The sequence below is a fragment of the Mobula hypostoma genome, chromosome 12 (assembly GCF_963921235.1).
Source record: "Mobula hypostoma chromosome 12, sMobHyp1.1, whole genome shotgun sequence".
NCBI classification, from domain to species: domain Eukaryota; kingdom Metazoa; phylum Chordata; class Chondrichthyes; order Myliobatiformes; family Myliobatidae; genus Mobula; species Mobula hypostoma.
Genome location: NC_086108.1, coordinates 104,414,552 through 104,438,721, shown reverse-complemented (window position 1 = coordinate 104,438,721; position 24,170 = coordinate 104,414,552). Strand labels below are relative to the sequence as shown.

The 24,170-nt window shown below is 45.9% G+C and overlaps 1 protein-coding gene across 3 annotated transcripts in view; it reads right to left on the bottom strand.

The window, feature by feature from the left end:
- The window catches only part of LOC134355054 (interferon-induced protein 44-like), a 59,513-nt gene extending 37,907 nt beyond the window's left edge, over nucleotides 1–21,606 (bottom strand). Inside the window, exons 1-3 of one of the 3 annotated variants that reach the window (XM_063064751.1) lie at nucleotides 21,485–21,606; nucleotides 16,962–17,449; nucleotides 16,832–16,871 (exon numbers count right to left, since the gene is read on the bottom strand). In XM_063064751.1, coding sequence (XP_062920821.1) covers nucleotides 16,832–16,871; nucleotides 16,962–17,448 — 527 coding nt within the window. In that variant the 5' untranslated portion in view covers nucleotide 17,449; nucleotides 21,485–21,606. Of the gene's footprint in view, nucleotides 1–16,831; nucleotides 16,872–16,961; nucleotides 17,450–21,049; nucleotides 21,365–21,484 lie in introns of those variants that run through there. The other 2 variants (XM_063064752.1, XM_063064753.1) reach the window with 2 other exon arrangements.
- Between the last annotated feature and the right edge of the window lie 2,564 nt (nucleotides 21,607–24,170).

The window sequence follows — 24,170 nt, the reverse complement described above, 5'->3', positions numbered from 1 at the left end:
CTGAAGCTTCCTCCCTCACGCCTCTGTAGATGTACCCACACCTCAAGGACTGCAGTTGTTCAAGAGGGCAGCTCACCACCTTCTCAAGGGCAAGTAGGGAGGGCCAATTAAGTATCAGTTCAACCTGTGAAGCCCACATCCCATAAAATCCATATAGGTGCAGGATTTGGCCATTTAGCCTATCGAGACTCTTCCATCATTTCATCATGACTGATCCATTTTTTCCTCTCAGCCCCAATCTTCTGGCTTCTCCTCGTATCCCTTCATTTGCTGACAAATCAAGAATCTATCAACCTCGGCCTCAAAAACACCAAATGACATAGCATCCATAGCCACCTCTGGCAACAAATTCCACAGATTCATCAGTCTCTGGCTGAAGAAATTCCTCCTCATCTACACTCTAAAAGGACACCCTTCCATTCCAAGGCTGTGTCCTGTGGTCGTAGACCACAACACCATAAGAAACATCTACTCTTTCTAGGCCTTTCAACATTCAATAGGTTTAAATGAGATCACTCCCCATTCTTCTGAATTCCAGTGAGTACAGTGCCAGAGCCATCAAACGCTCCCCATTTGACAAGCTTTTCAACTGCGGAATAATTTCTGTGAACCTCCTTTGAACTCCCATACCAGCACATTCTTTATTAGAAAAAGGGGCATAAAACTGCTCACAGTACTCCAAGTGAGACCTTACCAGTGCTTTATAAAGCCTTAACATTACACTCTTGATTTTATACTCTAGTCCTCTCCAAATGAATGCTAACATCGCATTTGCCTTTCTCACCGCTGACTCAATCTGCAAATTAACCTTTAGGGAATCCTGCATGAGAACTCCCAAGTCCCTTGGCACCTGAGATTTTTTTTTGAATATTCTCTCCACTTAGAAGATTGTCAACCCTTTTATTTCTTCTACATGACCATACACTTCTCGGCACTGTATTCCATCTGCCACTTGTTTACCCATTCTCCTGATCTGTTTAGTCCTTCTGTGGTCTCTCTACTTATTCAAAACATCATGTCCTCTATCTAGCTTCATATCATCCACAAACTTGGCCACAAAGCAATCAATTCCATCACCCAAGTCATTGACATATAATGAAAAAGAAGTGATCCCACACAGGCCCTTTGGAACACCATGAATCACTGGCAGCCAACCAGAAAAGGATCCTATTATTCCCACTCTTTGCCTCCTGCCAATCAGCCACTAGCCAACTGCTGGTGTAGTGACATCCACACTGGACTTCAAGGCGAATGGTCTGGGGTTCAAATCCGGCTAGCTTCTTGCACACTTTCCATCTGTGCTGGCTGAGCGTCGACCTAGCAATTCCGCCTCATAAAAAAGACAAAAATGCAAAAGAAATGGCAAGGTTACTGCCTGATGTGACACAAGGTGCAGAAAGGAACAACAACAAATCAGCCACTGCTTTATCCATGCTAGAATGTTTCCTGTAATACCACGGGCTCACCGTAGCACATTAAGCAGCCTCGTGTGTGACACCTTGTCAGAGACCTTCTGAAAATCCAAGTACACATCACCAACTGATTCTCCTTTGTCTATCCTACTTATTAATTCTTCAAAGAATTCCAACAGACTTTTGAGGCAAGATTTTCCCATAAGGAAACCATGCTGACTATGGCCTACTTTATCATGTGCATCCAAGTACCCGAAAACCACTGAGGTCGGACTAACTGGCCTGTAATTTCCTCTCTTCTACCTGTCACCCTTCTTGAAGAATGAAGTGACATTTGCAATTTTCCAGTCCTCTGGAACCAAGCCAAACTCTAGTGATTCTTGAAAGATCATTACTAATGCCTCCACAATCTCTTCAGCCACCTTTTTCAGAACCCTTAGGTAAACACCATCTCATCCAAACAACTTATCTACGGTACCTTCACACCTATCACCTTCTCAAGAACCTCTCCCAAATAATGGCAACTTCACACACTTCTGCCCCTTGATACTTCCAGCATACCACTAATGTCTTCTACAGTGAAGAGTGATGCAAAATATGTATTCAGTTTGCCCCCTATTACTACCTTTCCAGCATCATTTTCCAGCACTCTGATATTTACTCTCACCTCTCTTTTACTCTTTATGTATCTGAAGAAACTTTAGGTATTCTTTTTAATAGTAATGACCAGCCACACTTCGTATTCCATCTTTTCCTTCTTTATGATTTCTTTTAGTTGCCTTCTGTTAGTATTGAAAAGCTTCCCAATCCTCTAGTAATGAAAAAGAAACAGTCCACACAGGCAGCGCACAGATCCGGGAGCGAAGTTTAAAAGCGAGAGCCAATCGTGTGTTGGAGAGCAGGGAAGGTTCCGGCATAAAAGGGAGACACAGCCTAATGGAGCGGTCATCGGCAGAGTGGTCTGAGTTAGAGTGGTAAGGCATTGGCTCATTCGGGCTTCGGCGAAAGCGGGCTTTGGCGAGGTAAGTGGGTAAGTGGACAAGTGACTTCATTTCTCCTTGCATATTTTGAGGAATAGAGAGCATGTCTGTCGGGTTAGTACTTTGCTCTGGGTGTCAGATGTGGGAATCCTGGGAATCTTCAAGTCTCCCAGATGGCCACATCTGCACCAGGTACACCAAGATGCAGCTCCTGAGAGACCCTGTTAGGGATCTGGAGCTACGGCTTGATGACCTACAGCTTATTAGGGAAAGTGAGCACGAGATAGATAGGAGCTACAGGGAGTCACCCTGAAGCTACAGGAGTTAGATAAGTGGCTGACAGTCAGGGAAGTGAAGGGAAGAGCGAAGGGAAGAGATCAGATAGTAGAGAGCACCCCTGTGACCATCCCCCTCCGTAATCATTATCTCATTATGGATGCGGTTGAGGGAGATGACCTGACAGAGGATGACCATGGCGATCGGGTCTCTGGCGCTGAGCCTGGTTCAGTGGTGCAGAAGGGAAAGAGGAAGATGAGGAATGCGGTAGTCATAGGAAATTCCATAGTGAGGGGAACAGACAGGAGGTTCTGTCAGCCTGATAGAGATACCAGCATGGTGTGTTGCCTCCCAGGTGCCAGGGTACGGGATGTCTCGGATTGGGTGCAGAGTATTCTGAAGGGAAAGGGTGAACAGCCAGAAGTCTTGGTACACGTTGGTACCAACGACACAGGTAGAAAAAGGGAAGAGGTCCTGAAGAGAGAATTCAGGGAGTTAGGTAGGAAGCTTAAAAGCAGAACTTCTAGGGTAGTAATCTCAGGATTGCTGCCTGTGTCATGTGCTAATGAGTGCAAGAAAACATGATCAGGCATATTAATACATGGCTGAGTGAATGGTGTGAACCCAAAGGGGTCCAATATCCCAGCAGGCAGGTTTAATAGAGCTGTTAAGGAGGTTTTAAACTAATTTGGCAGGGGGGTGGGAACCAGAGTGATAGGGCTGAGGAAGGGGAAAACAGAAATAAATCAAAGATAGCATGCAACAGAGATTATAGAAAGGACAAGCAGGAGATGAGGCATAATCACAGCCAGTGGAATGAGTTACAGAGCAATAGAGGCACGGTGCAGTTAAAACAGAAAGTAACAAATACCAGACTGAAAATATATTTGAATGCATGCAGTGTAAGAAATAAAATGGACAATCTTGAAATTCAGCTTCAGATTGGCAAATATGACACTGTGGCCATCTCTGAAACTTGGCTAAAGGATGGCTGCCATTGGGAGCTGAACGTCCAAGGATATACAGTGAATGTGAAAGATAGGTTAGTAGGCAGAGGGGGTGGTGTGGCCCTGTGTATAAGAAATAATATTAAATCATTAGAAAGGGATGACACAGGATCAGAAGGTGTAAAGTCTCTATTGGTTGAGTTAAGAAATGGCAAGGGTAAAAGGACCCTAATTGCAGTTGTATACAGGCCTCCAAACAGCAGCCGGGATGTGGATTACAAATTACAGCAGGAGATAGAAAAGGCATGTCAGAAGGGCAATGTCACGATAATAGCTGGGAATTTTAACATGAAAGTGGATTGGGAAAACCAGGCCAGTAATGGACCTCAAGAGAGAATTTGTAGAATGTCTAAGGGATGGCTTTTTAAAACAGCTTGTTGTTGAGCCCACTAGGGGATCGGCTCTGCTGGATTGTGTTGTGCAATGATCCAGAGGTGATACGAGAGCTTAAGGTTAAGGAACCCTTAGGGAACAGTGATCACAATATGATCGAGTTCACTTTGAAATTTGAGAAGGAGAAACTAAAATCCAACATGTCGGCATTTCAGCGGAATAAAGGAAATTACAATGGCATGAGAGGGGAACTGGCCGAAGTTGACTGGAAAGGGACACTAGTAAGAAGGACAACAGAGCAGCAATGACTGGAATTTCTGTGAAAATTAAGGGAAGTGCAAGACAGATATATTCCAAGTAAGAAGATATTTTCAAATGGAAGAAGGACACTACCGTGGCTGACACTTGCAGAAGTAAACTAAGAGGGCCATTCCGAAGGAAAAGCTGAATTATGAAAGGAAGCTGGTGACTAATATCAACTAAGATACTAAAAGCTTTTTTAAGTATATAAAGGGTAAAAGAGAGTAGAGGGTAGATATAGGACCAATAGAAAATGACACTAGAGATATTGTAATAAGAGGCACAGAGATAGCAGAGGAACTGAATGCGTATTTTGCATCGGTCTTCACAGTGGAAGACATCTGCAGTATACCAGACATAGAAACATAGAAAACCTACAGCACAACACAGGCCCTTCGGCCCACAAAGCTGTGCCCAACATGTCCCTACCTTAGAACTACCTAGGCTTTACCCATTGCCCTCTATTTTTCTAAGCCCCATGTAGCCATCCAGGAGTCTCTTAAAAGACCCCATCATTTCCACCTCCACCACCGCCGCCGGGTGCCCATTCCACACTTGAATGTCAGGGAAGTGAAGTATGTGCAGTGAAAATTATGACTGAGAGGGTGCTCAGGAAGCTTAATGGTCTGAGGGTGGATATATCTCCTGGACCTGATGGTATGCATCCTCAGGTTCTGAAGGAAGTAGCTGGAGAGATTGTGGAGGCATTAGCGATGATCTTTCAAGCATCGATAGATTCTGGCACTGTACCAGATAACTGGAAAATTGAAAATGTTACTCCCCTATTTCAGAAGGGTGGGAGGCAGCGGAAAGGAAACTATAGACTGACATCAGTGTTTGGGATGTTGTTGGAATCCATTGTTAGAGATGAGATTACAGAATACCTGGAGGCACATGACAAGATAAACCAAAACCAGCATGGTTTTCTGAAAGGAATATCCTGCCTGACAAATCTACTGCACTTTTTTGAGGAAATTACAAGCAGGGTAGACAAAGGAGATGCAGATGATGTGGTGTACTTGAATTTTCAGGAGACCTTTGACAAGGTACCCCACATGGGCTGCTTAGCAAGATAAGAGCCCATGGAATTACAGGGAAGTTACTAGCATGGGTGGAGCATTGGCTGGTCGGCAGAAAATGGAGAGTGGGACTAAAGGGATCCTGTTCTGGCTGGCTGCCGGTTACCAGTGGAGTTCCACAGGGGTCAGTGCTGGGACCGCTGCTTTTTATGATGTATGTCAATGATTCGGATTAATGGATTTTTGGCTAAAAATCTCACATCAGAATGCTGTTCATTGACTTTAGTTTGGCATTCAATACTGTGATCCCCTCCAAGCTGATCACCAAACTTAGCCAGCTTGGTATCAACTCATCCCTCTGCAATTGGACCTTGGACTTTCTGACTAACAGACCCCAATCAGTTAAGTTAGACAACTTCTCCTTCTGCACTCTCACCCTGAACATCGGCATGCCTCAAGGCTGTGTGCTGAGCCCTCTTCTGTACTCCTTTTTCACCTATGACTGTTCCTGTACATGGTTCTAACTCCATAATCAAGTTCGCAGATGACACCACGGTGATTGGTCTGATCAGAGGGGATGACGAGACGGCCTACAGGGATGGGGTCCAGCATCTGGCCGCATGGTGTGCCGACAACAATCTGGCCCTTAACACCCAGAAGACCAAGGAGATCATTGTGGACTTCAGGCAAGCTAGGAGTCACACTCACGGGATGTCTCCATCAATGGAGCTGCAGTAGAGCGTGCATCAAGCTTCAAATTCCTTGGAGTCCACATTTCCAAGGATCTCATCTGGTCCCTGAACTCCGCCATCCTGATCAAAAAGGTGCAACAGCGCCTTTATTTCCTGCGGAGCATCAAGAAAGCTCACCTCTGTCCCAGGATACTGATGGACTTTTACCGCTGTACCAATGAGAGCATACTCACCAACTGCATCTCAGTGTGGTATGGCAATTTTCCTGTATCGGACTGCAAAGCACTCCAGCAGGTGGTGAAAACTGCCCAGCGGATTATCGGTACCCAGTTGCCCACCATTGAGAACATCTACTATAAACACTGTCTGGGCAGGGCGAAAAGCATTATCAAGGATGCATCTCACCCTAACCATGGACCTTTTACTCTCCTCCCATCTGGTAGGCGCTACAGGAGCCTCCGCTCCCACACCAGCAGGCACAGGAAGAGCTTCTTCCCTGAGGCTGTGACCCTGCTGAACCTCACATCACAGCACTAAGCAGTATTGCACCCATATTGTACTGTCTCAGTACTTTTATATTTGTATGCTGTAGCACTTACTTTTTATTCGCAGTTATTTTGTAAATAATACTATTCTTTGCATTTCTGGTCAGATGCTAACTGCATTTCATTGGCTTTGTATCTGTACTCTGCACAATGGCAATAAAGTTGAATCTAATCTAATCTAATCTAAATTTGCCGATGATATAAAGATAGGTGGAGGAGCAGGTAGTGTTGAGGAAACAGACAGCTTGCAGAGAGACTTAGGTAATTTAAGGGAATGGGCAAAGAAGTGGCAAATGAAATACAATGTTGGAAGTGTATGGACATGCACTTCGGTGAAAGTAATAAATGTGGAAACTATTATTTAGATTGAGAGAATTTGAAATCCAGAGATGCAAAGGGACTTGGAAGTCCTTGTGCAGGATACCCTAAAGGTTAACCTCCAGGCTGAGTCAGTGGTGAAGGCAAATGCAGTGTTGCCATTCATTTCTAGAGGTGTAAAATATAAGAGCAGGGATGTGATGTTGAGGCTCCCTAAGGTACTCGTAAGACCACACTTGCAGTATTGTGTGCAGTTTTGGGCTCCTTATTTTAGAAAGGATATACTGACAATTGAGATGGGTCACAGAAGATTCACGAGATTCATTCCAGGAATGAAAGGATTACCATAAGAGGAACGCCAGGCAGCTCTTGGACTGTATTCTCTGGAGTTCAGGAGAATGAGGGGGGATCTCACAGAAACATTCCGAATGTTAACAGGCCTGAACAGATTAGATATGGCTAAATTATTTCCCATGGTAGGGGATCCTAGGACAAGAGGGCACAACTTCAGGATTGAAGGATGTCTATTTAGAACAGAGATATGGAGAAACTACTTTAGTCAGAGGGTGATAAATTTGTGGAATTTGTTGCCTCGAGTGGTTATGGAGGCAAAGTCATTGGGTGTATTTAAGACAGAGATAGATAGGTTCTTGATTAGCCAGGGCATCAAAGGGTATGGGGAGAAGGCAGGGGGGCGGAGATGACTGGAAGAGTTGGATCAAGCCATGATTGAATGGTGGACAAGACTCGATGGGCCAAACTGCCTGCTTTTACTCCTCTATTATATTATGATATCCCCCGAATGAATAAAGAAACGTACTCTGAATACTGCATACAGATCAGGTTGATGAATTACAGATTGCACTGGACAAGGTGCTGAAGGACTTTGTCAGAGTTCTAGCCATCAGAAAAGATTGGAGAAGCCAGGGCTTAATTTATTTGGAAAATAAGAGGCCGGGAGGTGATTTAATTGATGAGTACAGTGCCAGCGATCACTGATCCGGGACCAATTCCCTCCACTGTCTGTAAGAAGTTTGTACTTTCTCCCTTTGACTGTGGGGGGTTTCTTCTGGGTGACCTGGTTTCATCCCACATTCCAAGGATATAAGACCATAAGACAAAGGAGCAGAAGTAGGCCATTCGGCCCATCGAGTCTGCTCCGCCATTTTATCTTGAGCTGATCCATTTTCTCCTATTTAGTCCCACTCCCTTGCCTTCTCACCATAACCTTTGATGCCCTGGCTACTCAGATACCTATCAATCTCTGCCTTAAATACACCCAATGACTTGGCTTCCACTGCTACCCGTGGCAATAAATTCCATAGATTCACCACCCTCTGACTAAAAATATTTCTTCGCATTTCTGTTCTGAAAGGGCGCCCTTCAATCCTTAAGTCATGCCCTCTTGTACTAGACTCCCCCATCATGGGAAACAACTTTGCCACATCCACTCTGTCCATGCCTTTTAACATTCGAAATGTTTCTATGAGGTCTCCCCTCATTCTTCTAAACTCCAAGGAATACAGTCCAAGAGCAGACAAACGTTCCTCATATGTTAACCCTCTCGTTCCCGGAATCATTCTAGTGAATCTTCTCTGTACCCTCTCCAACGTCAGCACATCCTTTCTTAAATAAGGAGACCAAAACTGCCCACAGTACTCCAAGTGAGGTCTCACCAGCGCCTTATAGAGCCTCAACATCACATCCCTGCTCCTATACTCTATTCTTCTAGAAGTGAATGCCAACATTGCATTTGCCTTCTTCACTACTGACTCAACCTGGAGGTTAACTTTAAGGGTATCCTGTACGAGGACTCCCAAGTCCCGTTGCATCTCAGAACTTTGAATTTTTTCCCCATTTAGATAATAGTCTGTTTACTTTTAAAGTGAATCCAAAGATGGAAGATTGGTTTTTACAGCTGCCTCACTCATTCTTGCAGGCTGAGTTTCAGATCCCTACCATTTTCTGGGTGGAAATAGTTTTCGTTGTCTCCTTCTAAGCATGATTTAAGTTTGTTCCTCCTGGTTTTGGGTGATTGTGCTATTTATGGTTAAAAGATGGAAGATTAAAGATTAGCTTTATTTGTCACATGTACATTGAAACATCACAGTAGACAGTGAAATGTGTCATTTATGTTAACATTTTCCCCTGGTGCCAATTTAGCATGCCCACAACTCACTAATAATCCCGTATATAATCCCGTATAATAATCCCTTTTGATCGGGACTACAGAGCGTCGTGGGAGCTGAATTCTGAAGGAAGGCAGTTTTTTTTTTAAAACTTCTTCGAGTGCAAGAAGGGCGAGACTGCGCAGGCGCGTGATGTCAGCAGGACCGTGCGGAGAGTTTAAAAAGGAGACCACCCTATATAGCAGGCAGTGGAGTGAGTGGCAGCAGAGTGTAGGGCTTTGGCTTCAACGGGCTTCGGCGGTAAACGGGAAGAGGCGAGAGCGAAGCGCAAACTTTTTTTCCTTCCCCCCCCCCACCCCTTTCGCGAATCGGCCTGGACAGACAGGAGCAGCAGGGCTCTCACAGCTAACGGTACGAGCTAACGATTTAAAAAGTTCGTCTGTTTGGCGAGGCAAGTAGGTGAGTACACTTATTTTTCCTGTTTCATTCCTGTAGAATTAGGTAGCATGCTTGCAGGGTTAGTGCTTTGTTCAGGGTGTCAGATGTGGGAATCCTGGGAGACCTCCAGCCTCCCTGATGGCTGCATCTGCGCCAGGTGCACCAAGTTGCAGCTCCTCAGAGACCGTGTTAGGGATCTGGAGCTGCAGCTTGATGACCTACTACTTATCAGGGAAAGTGAAGAGGTGAAAGACAGGAGCTACAGGGAGGTAGTCATCCCTAGGCTACAGGGGTCAGAAAACTGGGTCACTGTCAAGAGAGGGAAGGGAAATGCCCGGATAATGGAGAGCACCCCTGTGGCTGTCCCCCTCAGCAACAAATATCTTGTTCTGGATGCTGTTCAGGGGGATGACCTGACAGGGGACGCCCACGGTGACCGGGTCTCTGGCACTGAGCCTGGCACTGTTGTGCAGGAGAGAAGGAGAGAGAAGAGAAATGCGGTAGTCGTGGGGGATTCCATAGAAGGGGAACAGACAGGAGATTCTGTGAGCCTGACAGAGATACCCGCATTTGAAAATGTAAGCAACAGGAATTCTGCAGATGCTGTGAATTTAAGCAACACACATCAAAGTTGCTGGTGAACGCAGCAGGCCAGGCAGCATCTCTAGGAAGAGGTGCAGTCGACGTTTCAGGCCGAGACCCTTCGTCAGGACTGACTGAAGGAAGAGTGAGTAAGAGATTTGAAAGTGGGAGGGGGAGGGGGAGATCCAAAATGATAGGAGAAGACAGGAGGGGGAGGGATGGAGCTAGGAGCTGGACAGGTGATTGGCAAAGGGGATACGAGGGGATCATGGGACAGGAGGTCCGGGAAGAAAGACGGGGGGGGGGAACCCAGAGGATGGGCAAGGGGTATATTCAGAGGGACAGAAGGAGAAAAAGGAGAGTGAGAGAAAGAATGTGTGTATAAAAATAAGTAACAGATGGGGTACAGGGGGAGGTGGGGCATTAGCGGAAGTTAGAGAAGTCGATGTTCATGCCATCAGGTTGGAGGCTACCCAGACGGAATATAAGGTGTTGTTCCTCCAACCTGAGTGTGGCTTCATCTTTACAGTACAGGAGGCCGTGGATAGACATGTCAGAATGGGAATGGGATGTGGAATTAAAATGTGTAGCCACTGGGAGATCCTGCTTTCTCTGGCGGACAGAGGGTAGGCGTTCAGCAAAGCGGTCTCCCAGTCTGCGTCGGGTCTCGCCAATATATAAAAGGCCACATCGGGAGCACCGGACGCAGTATATCACCCCAGCCGACTCACAGGTGAAGTGTCACCTCACCTGGAAGGACCGTTTGGGGCCCTGAATGGTGATAAGGGAGGAATTGTAAGGGCATGTGTAGCACTTGTTCCGCTTACACGGATAAGTGTCAGGAGGGAGATCAGTGGGGAGGGATGGGGGGGAACGAATGGACAAGGGAGTCTCGTAGGGAGCAATCCCTGCGGAAAGCGGGGGGGGTGAGGGAAAGATGTGTTTAGTGGTGGGATCCCGTTGGAGGTGGCGGAACTTACAGAGAATAATATGTTGGACCCGGAGGCTGGTGGGGTAGTAGGTGAGGACCAGGGGAACCCTATTCCTAGTGGGGTGGCGGGAGGATGGAGTGAGAGCAGATGTACGTGAAATGGGGGAGATGCGTTTAAGAGCAGAGTTGATAGTGGAGGAAGGGAAGCCCCTTTCTTTAAAAAAGGAAGACATCTCCCTCATCCTAGAATGAAAAGCCTCATCCTGAGAGCAGATGCGGCGGAGACGGAGGAATTGCGAGAAGGGGATGGCGTTTTTGCAAGAGACAGGGTGAGAAGAGGAATAGTCCAGATAGCTGTGAGAGTCAGTAGGCTTATAGTAGACATCAGTGGATAAGCTGTCTCCAGAGACGGAGACAGAAAGATCTAGAAAGGGGAGGGAGGTGTCGGAAATGGACCAGGTAAACTTGAGGGTAGGGTGAAAGTTGGAGGCAAAGTTAATAAAGTCAACGAGTTCTGCATGTGTGCAGGAAGCAGCGCCAATGCAGTCGTCGATGTAGCGAAGGAAAAGTGGGGGACAGATACCAGAATAGGAATAAAGTCAACAAGCTCATTGACTTTATTAACTTTGCCTCCAACTTTCACCCTGCCCTCAAGTTTACCTGGTCCAGTTCTGACACCTCCCTCCCCTTTCTAGATCTTTCTGTCTCTGTCTCTGGAGACAGCTTATCCACTGATGTCTACTATAAGCCTACTGACTCTCACAGCTATCTGGACTATTCCTCTTCTCACCCTGTCTCTTGCAAAAACGCCATCCCCTTCTCGCAATTCCTCCGTCTCCGCCGCATATGCTCTCAGGATGAGGCTTTTCATTCTAGGACGAGGGAGATGTCTTCCTTTTTTAAAGAAAGGGGCTTCCCTTCCTCCACTATCAACTCTGCTCTTAAATGCATCTCCCCCATTTCACGTACATCTGCTCTCACTCCATCCTCCCGCCACCCCACTAGGAATAGGGTTCCCCTGGTACTCACCTACCACCCCACCAGCCTCCGGGTCCAACATATTATTCTCCGTAACTTCCGCCACCTCCAACGGGATCCCACCACTAAACACGTCTTTCCCTCCCCCACCCTCTGCTTTCCGCAGGGATCGCTCCCTACACGACTCCCTTGTCCATTCGTCCCCCCATCCCTCCCCACTGATCTCCCTCCTGGCACTTATCCGTGTAAGCGGAACAAGTGCTACACATGCCCTTACAATTCCTCCCTTACCACCATTCAGGGCCCCAAACAGTCCTTCCAGGTGAGGCGACACTTCACCTGTGAGTCGGCTGGGGTGATATACTGCGTCCGGTGCTCCCGATGTGGCCTCTTATATATTGGCGAGACCCGACGCAGACTGGGAGACCGCTTTGCTGAATGCCTACCCTCTGTCCGCCAGAGAAAGCAGGATCTCCCAGTGGCCACACATTTTAATTCCACATCCCATTCCCATTCTGACATGTCTATCCACGGCCTCCTGTACTGTAAAGATGAAGCCACACTCAGGTTGGAGGAACAACACCTTATATTCCGTCTGGGTAGACTCCAACTTGATGGCATGAACATCGACTTCTCTAACTTCCGCTAATGCCCCACCTCCCCCTCATACCCCATCTGTTACTTATTTTTATACACACATTCTTTCTCTCACTCTCCCCTTTCTCCCTCTGAATATACCCCTTGGCCATCCTCTGGGTTCCCCCCCCCCCACTTGTCTTTCTTCCCGGACCTCCTGTCCCATGATCCCCTCGTATCCCTTTTGCCAATCACCTGTCCAGCTCCTAGCTCCATCCCTCCCCCTCCTGTCTTCTATCATTTTGGATCTCCCCCTCCCCCTCCCACTTTCAAATCTCTTACTCACTCTTCCTTCAGTTAGTCCTGACGAAGGGTCTCGGCCTGAAACGTTGACTGCACCTCTTCCTAGAGATGCTGCCTGGCCTGCTGCGTTCACCAGGAACTTTGATGTGTGTTGCTTAGAGATACCCGCATGGTGTGTTGCCTCCCAGGTGCCAGGGTACGGGATGTCTCGGATCGGGTCCTGAATATTCTAAAGGGGGAGGGTGAGCAGCCAGTTGTCTTGGTACATGTTGGTACCAATGACGTAGATAGGACAATGGAGGAGGTCCTGAAGAGAGATTTCCAGGAGTTAGGAAGGAAGCTGAGAAGCAGGACCTCCAGGGTAGTAATCTCGGGATTGCTACCTGTGCCACATGCTAGCGAGGGCAAGAATAGTAGGATCAGGCAGATGAATGTGTGGCTGAGAGACTGGTGCAGGGGGCAGGGCTTCAGATTCCTGGATCATTGGGATCTCTTCTGGGGGAAGTATGACCTGTTCAAAATGGACGGGTTACTCCTGAACCCGAAGGGGACCAATATCTGGGCGGGGAGGTTTAATAGAGCTGTTAGGGAGGGTTTCAACTAATTTGGCAGGGGGATGGGAACCTGAACGATAGAGCGGAGGAAGGGGAAAACAGAAATAAATCTAAGATAGTGAGCAGTAAAGATGTCAGGAAAGACAGGCAGGTTATGGGGTAAATTTGTAGCCATTGGGATGAGTTGCAGTGCAATAAAGTTGCAATGAAATCAAAGCAAAAAGTATCAAATACTGGTCTTAAGGTGTTGTACTTAAATGCACGCAGCATAAGGAATAAGGTGGATGAACTTGTTGTACAGCTACAGATTGGCAGGTATGATATTGTGACCATCACTGAGACCTGGCTAAAGGATGCATGTCTCTGGGAGCTGAATGTCCAAGGATACACGGTGTATCGGAAGGATAGGAAGGTAGGCAGAGGGGGAGACGTGGCTTTATTGGTAAGAAATGATATTAAATCATTAGAAAGAGGTGATATAGGATTGGAAGGTGCAGAATCTTTATGGGTTGAGCCAAGAAATAGCAGGGGTAAAAGGACCCTGATGGCAGTTATTTATAGGCCTCCAAACAGCTGCAGGGATGTGGACTACAAATTACAACAGGAAATAGAAAAGGCTTGTCAGAAGGGCAGTGTTATGATAATTGTGGGGGATTTTAACATGCGAGTAGGTTGGGAAAATCAGGTCGGCACTGGATCTCAAGAGAGAGAATTTGTAGAATGTCTGCGAGATGGCTTTTTAGAACAGCTTGTTGTTGAGCCCACTAGGGGATCAGCTGTACTGGATTGGGTATTGTGTAATGAACCGGAGGTGATTGGAGAGATTGAGGTGAAGGAAACCTTAGGAGGCAGTGATCATAACATGATTGAGTTCACTGTGAAATTAGAAAAAGAGAAGCCGAAATCTGATGTGTCGGTATTTCAGTGGAGTAAAGGAAATTACAGTGGCATGAGAGAGGAACTGGCCAAAGTTGACTGGAAAGGGACACTGGCAGGAAAGACAGCAGAGCAACAGTGGCTGGAGTTTATGCGAGAAATGAGGAATGTGCAAGACAGGTATATCCCAAAAAAGAAGAAATTTTCGAGTGGAAAAAGGATGCAACCGTGGTTGACAAGAGAAGTCAAAGCCAAAGTTAAAGCAAAGGAGAGGGCATACAAGGAAGCAAAAATTAGTGGGAAGACAGAGGATTGGGAAGTTTTTAAAACCTTACAAAAGGAAACCAAGAAGGTCATTAAGAGAGAAAAGATTAACTATGAAAGGAAGCTAGCAAATAATATCGAAGAGGATACTAAAAGCTTTTTCAAGTATATAAAGAGTAAAAGACAGGTGAGAGTAGATATAGGACCGATAGAAAATGATGCTGGAGAAATTGTAACGGGAGACGAGGAGATGGCAGAGGAACTGAACGAGTATTTTGCATCAGTCTTCACTGAGGAAGACATCAGCAGTATACCGGACACTCAAGGGTGGCAGGGAAGAGAAGTGTGCGCAGTCACAATTACGATAGACAAAGTACTCAGGAAGTTGAATAGGCTAAAGGTAGATAAATCTCCTGGACCAGATGGAATGCACCCTCGTGTTCTGAAGGAGGTAGCTGTGGAGATTGCGGAGGCATTAGCGATGATCTTTCAAAGGTCGATAGATTCTGGCATGGTTCTGGAGGAATGGAAGATTGCAAATGTCACTCTGCTATTTAAGAAGGGGGTAAGGAAGCAAAAAGGAAATTATAGACCTGTTAGCTTGACATCCGTGGTTGGGAAGTTGTTGGAGTCAATTGTCAAGGATGAGGTTACAGAGTACCTGGAGGCATATGACAAGATAGGCAGAACTCAGCATGGATTCCTTAAAGGAAAATCCTGCCTGAAAAACCTATTACAATTTTTTGAGGAAATTACCAGTAGGCTGGACAAGGGAGATGCAGTGGATGGTGTATATTTGGATTTTCAGAAGGCCTTTGACAAGGTGCCACACATGAGGCTACTTAACAAGATAAGAGCCCATGGAATTATGGGAAAGTTACATACGTGGATAGAGCGTTGGCTGATTGGCAGGAAACAGAGAGTGGGAATAAAGGGATCCTATTCTGGTTGGCTGCCGGTTACCAATGGTGTTCCACAGGGATCAGTGTTGGGGCCGCTTCTTTTTACATTGTACATCAACGATTTGGATTATGAAATAGATGGCTTTGTGGCTAAGTTTGCTGACGATACGAAGGTAGGTGGAGGGGCCGGTAGTGCTGAGGAAACGGAGAGTCTGCAGAGAGACTTGGATAGATTGGAAGAATGGGCAGAGAAGTGGCAAATGAAGTACAATGTTGGAAAGTGTATGGTTATGCACTTTGGCAGAAAAAAAATAAACGGACACACTTTTCGTCCCTCTTCCCTCCGGGAGAAGGCTCAGGAGCTTGAAGACACGTACGGCCAGATTCGGGAACAGCTTCTTTCCAACTATGATAAGACTGCTGAACAGATCCTGACCCGGATCTAGGCCGTACCCTCCAAATATCCGGACCTGCCTCTCGTTTTTTTTTGCACTACCTTAATTTCCATTTTTCTATTTTCTATTTATGATTTATAATTTAAATTTTTAATATTTACTATTGATTTGTACTCCAGGGAGCACGAAGAGCAAAATCAAATATCGCTGTGATGATTGTTTGCTCTAGTATCAATTGTTTGGCGACAATAAAGTATAAATTATAAAGTATAAAGTAAAGGACTATCTTCTGTGCAAGTTGAAATTAAGATGACATATGGTGTGTTGACCTTCATTAGTCAGAGGATCCAATTCAAGAGCCTCAAGTTCATGTGTCACCTCAATAAAACACTGGTTAGACCTGATTTGGAATACTGCGTTCAGTTCTCGTCTCCTCATCATTACTTCAGAGAGGGTGCAAAGGAGATCTACCAGGACGCTGCCTGGCAGAGCATGTCGTATGAGGATAGGCTGAGTGAGCTAGGGCTTTTCTCTTTGCAGCCAAGGAGGATCAGAGGTGATTTGATACAAGATGATAAGAGGCATAGACTGAATGACAGCCAGAGACTTTTTCCCCAAGGGTGTAAATGTAAACATGTTGAGAGGATCGTATAGGGGGATGTCAGAGATATGTTCTTTTTTTTAAATAGAGTGGTGCCAGGCCAGGGATGGTGGTAGAGGCAGATATATTAGGGACATACAAGAAACTGAGATTGGCGCATGGGATTGTGGAAACATAGACGGATATTCGGGAAGAAAGGGTTAGACTGATGTTAGAGCAGGTTGAAAGGTCAGCACAACACTGGACTGAACGCCCGCACTGTGTTGTAAAGTTCCATGCATCAAAATAGTTCTGAACCATGTATTGAAAAAGAATAAATAGTCTTGACTTTGGAAAAATCCCTGCTGATTTATTTTATATCAACTTTTCTCAGTTAATTTTTCTATCCATTATTTAAGTAATTTGCATTAAGAAACTTACCTTGGTGACCAATCTATTTTCCTCAAGGGGACCTTTAACTCTGCAAAAGATGAGAAATTTATCAAGTTTAGCTTTGTTTGTGACTTTCCCCTGAGTTCCCAGTCATTCTGGATGAAATGGGTGTCTTTACCTTCCACTCTGTAAGTTTCTAATTCGGTGAGAGTGATTAGTTCATCAAAGTAAAATGGACCAGTATGATTCAGGTTGTAGGACTGGCCAGTGCTGATCTTCATACAGGGCTTGTAATTGATCAAGAACACAATGCTATCCCCAAAACTGACGCCTTCCCTTGAATTATACGAAAAGGCCTTGGCACCTGGATGTACATCAAACTTATAAAGCACTCTTTTTGGCCCTTTGTTAGTTATTAGGAAGAGGAAAGCTTTATTGTCTATTGCAGAATAACTGATGTCCTTGGTAATGTAACCTCCAAAAATGCAATCTGAGTCTGCATAACCTACAGTTAATGTTGGTCCCTGCTGAGAGCATTTAGTATAGAAGGACTTATCAAACCCATGGACACTGGCTTTATAGAGAAGGTGTAGTTTGATTTCACCAAGAACTTCAAACACAAGTTTCAAGTCTTCTTCTGTGAGGTGGGATGTTATCACAGACATGCTGAAAAAGTAAAAACACTTGATTAAAATCTACTTTCACTAACTGATCACAACACAATTTACAAGAATGACGTCAAGATTTATTACGATGTCTCCAGGCCTCAAGAGCCTGGGTTATAAACAGAGATGTGCAAACTGGAAGTTTATTCCCTAGAGAACAGGAGAATGAGGGCTCACCTTAGAATATAGAATAGTATAGCACAGTACGGACCCTCTAGCAAACATTGGTCTGATACATACAATCCTACTTCACAATAAATCCTTCATAGCCCATAACCCTTCATTTCTCTTACATCCAAATGGCAATCTAAGGATTTCCTAAATGTCTCTCTCAGCCTCTACCACAACCCCCAACAATGCGATCTAGGCACCTAATACTGACATCCAACATCCTCTCTCATTTTTTTCTTTTTTTTTTAAAAAAAAACAGCTGCACAGACCAATCATTACTCTGAACAGGAAATTCTTTTTCAGGGCCTGAAAAATGCATGGCATTTAAAATGTATTTTTTAGTAATACACACATCAAACAGGAAGTTCAACTCATAACACAAGTAAATGATGTCGGGAAGTCAAAGCAACTGACAGGCAAAATGGCAACAGTAAAATGTTTTGACAAGACACTATTGGCGTTCAGTGGGTTGGCAGTTTATTAACATTGATCTACTGACTTCCATTCTGTGTTTATTGTTACAATTTATGAGTGTTGCAACTTGAAACACTGACAATGTAAATACATTGAGCTCTAAAATGTTGCAAAGTAGGGAGGGAACGTCAAGGGGAGGTTGTGTTATGTTTATTATTTAGAAAATTAATGGATTATACATTCATTAATACATAATTAGAGGGCATTTCAAAATTATATTAATATATAAAATAAAATTACAGCTGTGCAGCAACAAAGGGTATGTGTGTGGCAGGATTTCAGTTACTGTGCAGTTGCACACCCCTTGGCTTAGAGGGAACAGTGCCAACACCTCCACTAACTTTTCTCCACTCAACCTTAAACAAATCTCCTCTAGTGTTAGCTATGGCTACCCTGGGGAAAGTGCTCCCCCTTCTCTTATTCTATTCCCTGCTCTGGTTACTCTTCCTCCACTGTCATAACCTTCCCATCACCTCTCCCTGGTTCCCCACTTCCTTCCCATCACCTCTCCCTAGTTCCCCACTTCCTTCCCATCATCTCTCCCTGGTTCCCCACTTCTTTCCCTTTCTCCCATGGTCCAGTGTCCTCTCCAATCAGATATCTTCTTCTTCAGCTCTATCTTTGCCACCTATCATCTCCCACTTCCCCCATCCTTTCACCTTCCTCCTTACCTTCCAACCTGTACACCTCCCCCGCCCTCTTACTTTTCAATCGTGATGAAGGGTCGTAACCTGAATTGTCCACAGTTTATTCCCCTCCATAGATGCTGGCTGACCTGTAGAGTTCCTCCCACAATTTGAGTGTGTCACACTTCAGTTATTGATTCCCCATCTCTGGGGAAACAGACTGAGTGCATTCAGCCTCTCTACGCCCCCACCCCATGATTTCATATACCTCGATAAGATCACCTCTCATTTGCCTATGCTCCAAGGAATAATCTCTTAGTCTGTCCAACCTCTCCCATTAACTCAGCTCCTCAAGTCTTGGCTGCATCCTTGTAATCTTTACTTCGCTCTTTCCAGTTTGGTAAAATCCTTCCAAACTGAAGGGTGAAGGATGACTAAAACTGAACACAATAACCCAGCACCCTGTACAACCACACCATGACCTCCAATCATAGAACACACCAGTACAGTAAGGCACAGCCCTTTGGATAGTCACCATCCAGGGCCAGGAGGCCTTTTTGCCATGCTCAGCTTTCTAACATAGCAGCTGACACTTGTACAGAACAGAGTTGCTTGTCACAAACAACAGAAAATCTGCAGGTGCTGGAAATCCAAGCAACACACACAAAATGCTGGAGGAAGTCAGAAGGCCAGGCAGCATCGATGGAAAAGAGTAAACAGTTGACGTTTCAGCATGAGACCTTCATCGGCAGCATCCTACTGAAGGGCCTCGGCCCAAACAGTGACCGTTTACTCCTTTCCACAGATACTACCTGGCCTGCTGAGCTCCCCCAGCATTCTGCGTGTATTGCTAAGACTTGTTTTTGACAAGTTAAACTTCCAGCCAATATTCACTGTTCAGTTTCCTGTCATAAATGAGAGCCAGTCCTTAGTTTTTAATGTAAATGACAAGCAATAATCAATCTGAAGATAAAAGAACAGCTCTGTAAACAAATAGCACTGTCTATAGAACATGGGATGTAAACTTACAGCATAGACTCACTGCTCAAGAGATGCCCATGTAAAAAGTGGATTTGTTAATTGCTTGTTTCAACCCAGACAATGCTGGGTAAGTTCTTTAGTTCAACTGCAGACCAGATTGATACTATAACGCAGCACACCAAATAGTTAATCTAGCAATAGTGGCAAGATTTGTATACTCAAAGAGTAAGCCTCCACGGGATTAATTTGGGATGTTTGGACTATCTGTCCCCAGAATTTTTTAGACCTTTGTGAAAAGGTATTTGAAAAAATATCGCATGTGTGACGTTAAAAAAAAGCAGTATAAATCTTATAGAGAGAATCCGGGCTTGCTAGGAATGGTCAAGGAACAAGAAGAACAGAAAGATGGGGTGAATTCGAATTTATTCTGCTGCCTTCAACTGTGCGAAAGATGGCTAATTCGTTGGCAACTCACTAAGATTCCCTTTATAACTTTAAGGAATTATACCTGTCTTTTGTAAATCCTTAGTGTTTTAGAAATCGTTTGTGATTAGGACCTTTTTTATAAAGTGGAAATCCTCTATGAGTTTTAAGTGTGTTTTAAGAATTTTATCTAGATTTAAATGTGTATCATTAAAAATAAATTAGCAGTGTTTAAGCTACTTTGTTAGATGGAAGTATGTCCTCCTTGATAGGGAAGAGGCACCCATTGCTCAAATAGTGGGTATTGACAGATAAGCATGCCATGGAGGATAAATATGGAAGTGACCCAGCCTTTAAAGAGTAGTTGGTACAGTCTAACCTCTAAGTGAGAGTACCCTACTCTAAGATCAATGTAACCTATCCTTCCTACATGACCCTACATTCTTCTTTCATCCACGTGCCCATCAAGAGTTTCTTAAATGTCCCTAATGTGCCAGCCTCTACCACCACTCCTGGCAGGGCATTCCACACACTCAGCACTCTGTAAAACACAAGCATGCTTTCCTCCTATCACATTAAATGCATTCCCTCTTGTATTAGCCAATTCCCTCCTGGGAACATGTGTCTGGCTATCCACTCCATCTTTGCCTCTATCATCTTGTGCACCTCTATCTGGGTCACCTCTCACCCTCCTCCACTCCAGAGAGAAAAGCCCCAGCTCCCTCAAACTGTTTTCATAGGACATGCTCTCTAGTCCACACAGCATCCTGTAAATCTCCTCTGCACCCTCTCTAAAGCTTCCACATCTTTCCAAAATGAGGCGACCATTACTGAACACAATATTCCAAGTGCTCTATGCAGGGTTTTTAATACATCTGCAACATTGCCTCCTGAACTCAATACCCGACTGATGAAGGCCAACTCACCCACCGAACGCCTGCGCGGCATCTTTGAGGGACCCATGGACGTGGCCCCCAAAATGCTGAGAAACCTTGCGTTCGGCCTTCAAAAGTGATCACTTGTTGTCGCCGCCCTGACGGAGAGAGCGTTCCTCGCCGCCCTGTCAGCCTGCAACTCGGTGGGTCCTCGGGAAAGATCACCGAGTCGCGGGTTTAGCTGTTCCTCATTCCAAAGGCACTGTCTGACCTGAGGGGTCTATCCGACAAAAGTCTGTTTGTAAAGTTTCTTCCTGCCGTCATTCCGACGAGTCACTGAAGTGACCGCCGAATAATCAACACAAAATCTGCCGCGCAAGATTCGCTCTGCTAGTTTCCCCGATGACCACTTCTCTTTGGTGCTTAATATGGACAATATAATTGTATTTATAACAATAACAACAAGGAAAAAAAATCACATTTCACCTGGTTTTCCGCACAAGCAACGCTCAGCCAGATAAGAGACGAAAGCTAATGTCGGAAACGCTTGTTTGGGGAGCGGGATACAAGGACGAGAAACGCGCGGAGTGGCTACTTCCTAAACTGAGTTACGCTTCACTGAAAACGAAACTGAAACTGGTCGCGTTTTTGTAAATTTAATACGCTTAGCAAACACCTGTTAGTTTGCGCTAAGTGCAGGTTCGTGGTCTTCTGCTGTTGTAGCTCATCCACTTCAAGTCTTGACGTGTTGTACGTTTGAAGAACTCTTCTGCACACCGCTGTTGACGAATAATGGATTGAGTTACTATTGCCTTCCTGTCAATTTGAACAAGACTGGGCTTTCTCCTCCAAAATCCATCATTAACGAGGCATTTTCGGCTACAGAACTGCCACTCATTGGATTTTCTTTTGTTTGTTTTCACACCATTCTCCGGAAACTCTAGAGAATGTTGTGTATAAAATTTCCAGGAGATCACCGGTTTCTACTATACTCAGACCACACCATCTGACACCGACAATCAGGATATGATCAAAGTCATTTAGATCACATTTATTCCCCTTCTGATATTTATTCTTATCAGCAACTGAACCTCTTAACCATTTCTCGATGCTTTCATGAATTGAGCTGCTTGTCACAATGGGGGCATTGGGAATGGACCCAAATGCAAGACACAGACACTGAAGAACAAGGAACAGAACTTGACTAGAGTAGGGACGTGACAGGATTCAGACCAGAAGTAGGGACAAGAATTCAGACTTGGGCTAGGGAAAGCAGGACCAGGACTAGAAACCATGGACTAGGAGACAAGGCTTCGACTCTGAGCCCAAGACTGGACAAGGACCCAGGACCTGGGTCTTGCCTTGGGCTCGGACCCCAGAACCAGGCAAGGACATGACATGGCTTCAGGACAGGACGTGGTGGGGTCTAGAGGCCTGAGCTTGGAGACAGGCTGCAGTCTTTGCTCTTGAGGCTGGGGACTTGGGTTGTGAGCTTGGAGGCTGGGGACTTCAGGCTTGGCTTCTCGGAGCCTGGCTGCGGGAGCCTCGGGGCGTGGCTTCTCGGAGCTTGGCTGCGGGAGCCTCGGGGCGTGGCTTCTCGGAGCTTGGCTGCGGGAGCCTCGGGGCGTGGCTTCTCGGAGCTTGGCTGCGGGAGCCTCGGGGCGTGGCTTCTCGGAGCTTGGCTGCGGGAGCCTCGGGGCGTGGCTTCTCGGAGCTTGGCTGCGGGAGCCTCGGGGCGTGGCTTCTCGGAGCTTGGCTGCGGGAGCCTCGGGGCGTGGCTTCTCGGAGCTTGGCTGCGGGAGCCTCGGGGCGTGGCTTCTCGGAGCTTGGCTGCGGGAGCCTCGGGGCGTGGCTTCTCGGAGCTTGGCTGCGGGAGCCTCGGGGCGTGGCTTCTCGGAGCTTGGCTGCGGGAGCCTCGGGGCGTGGCTTCTCGGAGCTTGGCTGCGGGATCTTCCTCTTGAGATGCGGAGGCCGATAACCAGAGGCTGGAGCTGAGATACCGACTGGGAACTGAACATCAACATAGAGCCAGGAGATGTCCTTCGAAAAGCTGGGACTCATCATTAACATGACACCAACATGAGACAGGACATTACATAGACATAGAGCCAGGACTTATACTTAGACAAGCCAGGACTCAACCTCTCCACACCAAGGTGCAACAGGTCCATCTGTTGGGTAACGGCAGAACGACCAGACTTACCTAACAGAGGCAAAGACAAGACATGTCCCCCCAGCAGGGCAACAGCAAAACAGCCTGACCTACCCCACAGAGGTGAAGACAAGACAAGACAGATCCCCCCGCAGGGCAATGGCAAAATGGCCTGGCTTACCCCACAGAGTTGAGGACAAGAAGAGACAAATGCCAAAGAACGACAGACAGTTCTATCTCTGCTCCAGGGTTGCTCCGAGTCTCAGTTTGGCCAGCAACCTCAGCTGGCTACGGAAACAGCCGGATCCCTACCTAGCTCAGAGTAGCTGGCAGCCACTCAGCTGGCCCAGGAAACAGCCGAATCCATACTGCAAAGACTGCTCCAACTACTGATAGCAAGGCTCCATGAGGGGATGGTTCCACAACGCAGCCTAAAGATGGCAATTGGCTGCTCCAGCCTTCCACCAGCAGGTTGCTCCCAGGGGATCTTGACAAAAACAAACCAGCAGCCCACACTCAACCCCAAGGCTACTTATATTCCAAGCCCCAAGATGGGAATCAGGTGCCTATGATTAACTCAAACAAGGGACAGCTGGAAGACCTGGAGTCCTGAGTCCACGGACCGGATCGTGAACCAGAATGTGGACTTCATGGACCGGACCATGACACTGCTGCCACATGATTGGCTGATTAGTTATATGAATTAAAGAACCAGTGAATCTAATAAAGTGGCCACTGAGTTCAGATGAGAAGAGCTGGTCTAATGTCCAGGTTCTATGGAATGAACACCACTGATCAGGAGAAGAAAACACTCAGAATCGAAAAGATGAATTTTCTCCCAAAAATTCCACATGACTTTTAAAAAACAATTTGTTTGCTAAAAAGTACTTAGATAGCTTAGTTTCTTTCGCCATATACACTAGTGTGTAATGAAATTTCTTACTTATGTGAAGCACACAAGGTAAATAGCAAGTTCAATTTCAACACTTAAGACCATCAGATTTAAGAGCAGAATTAGGC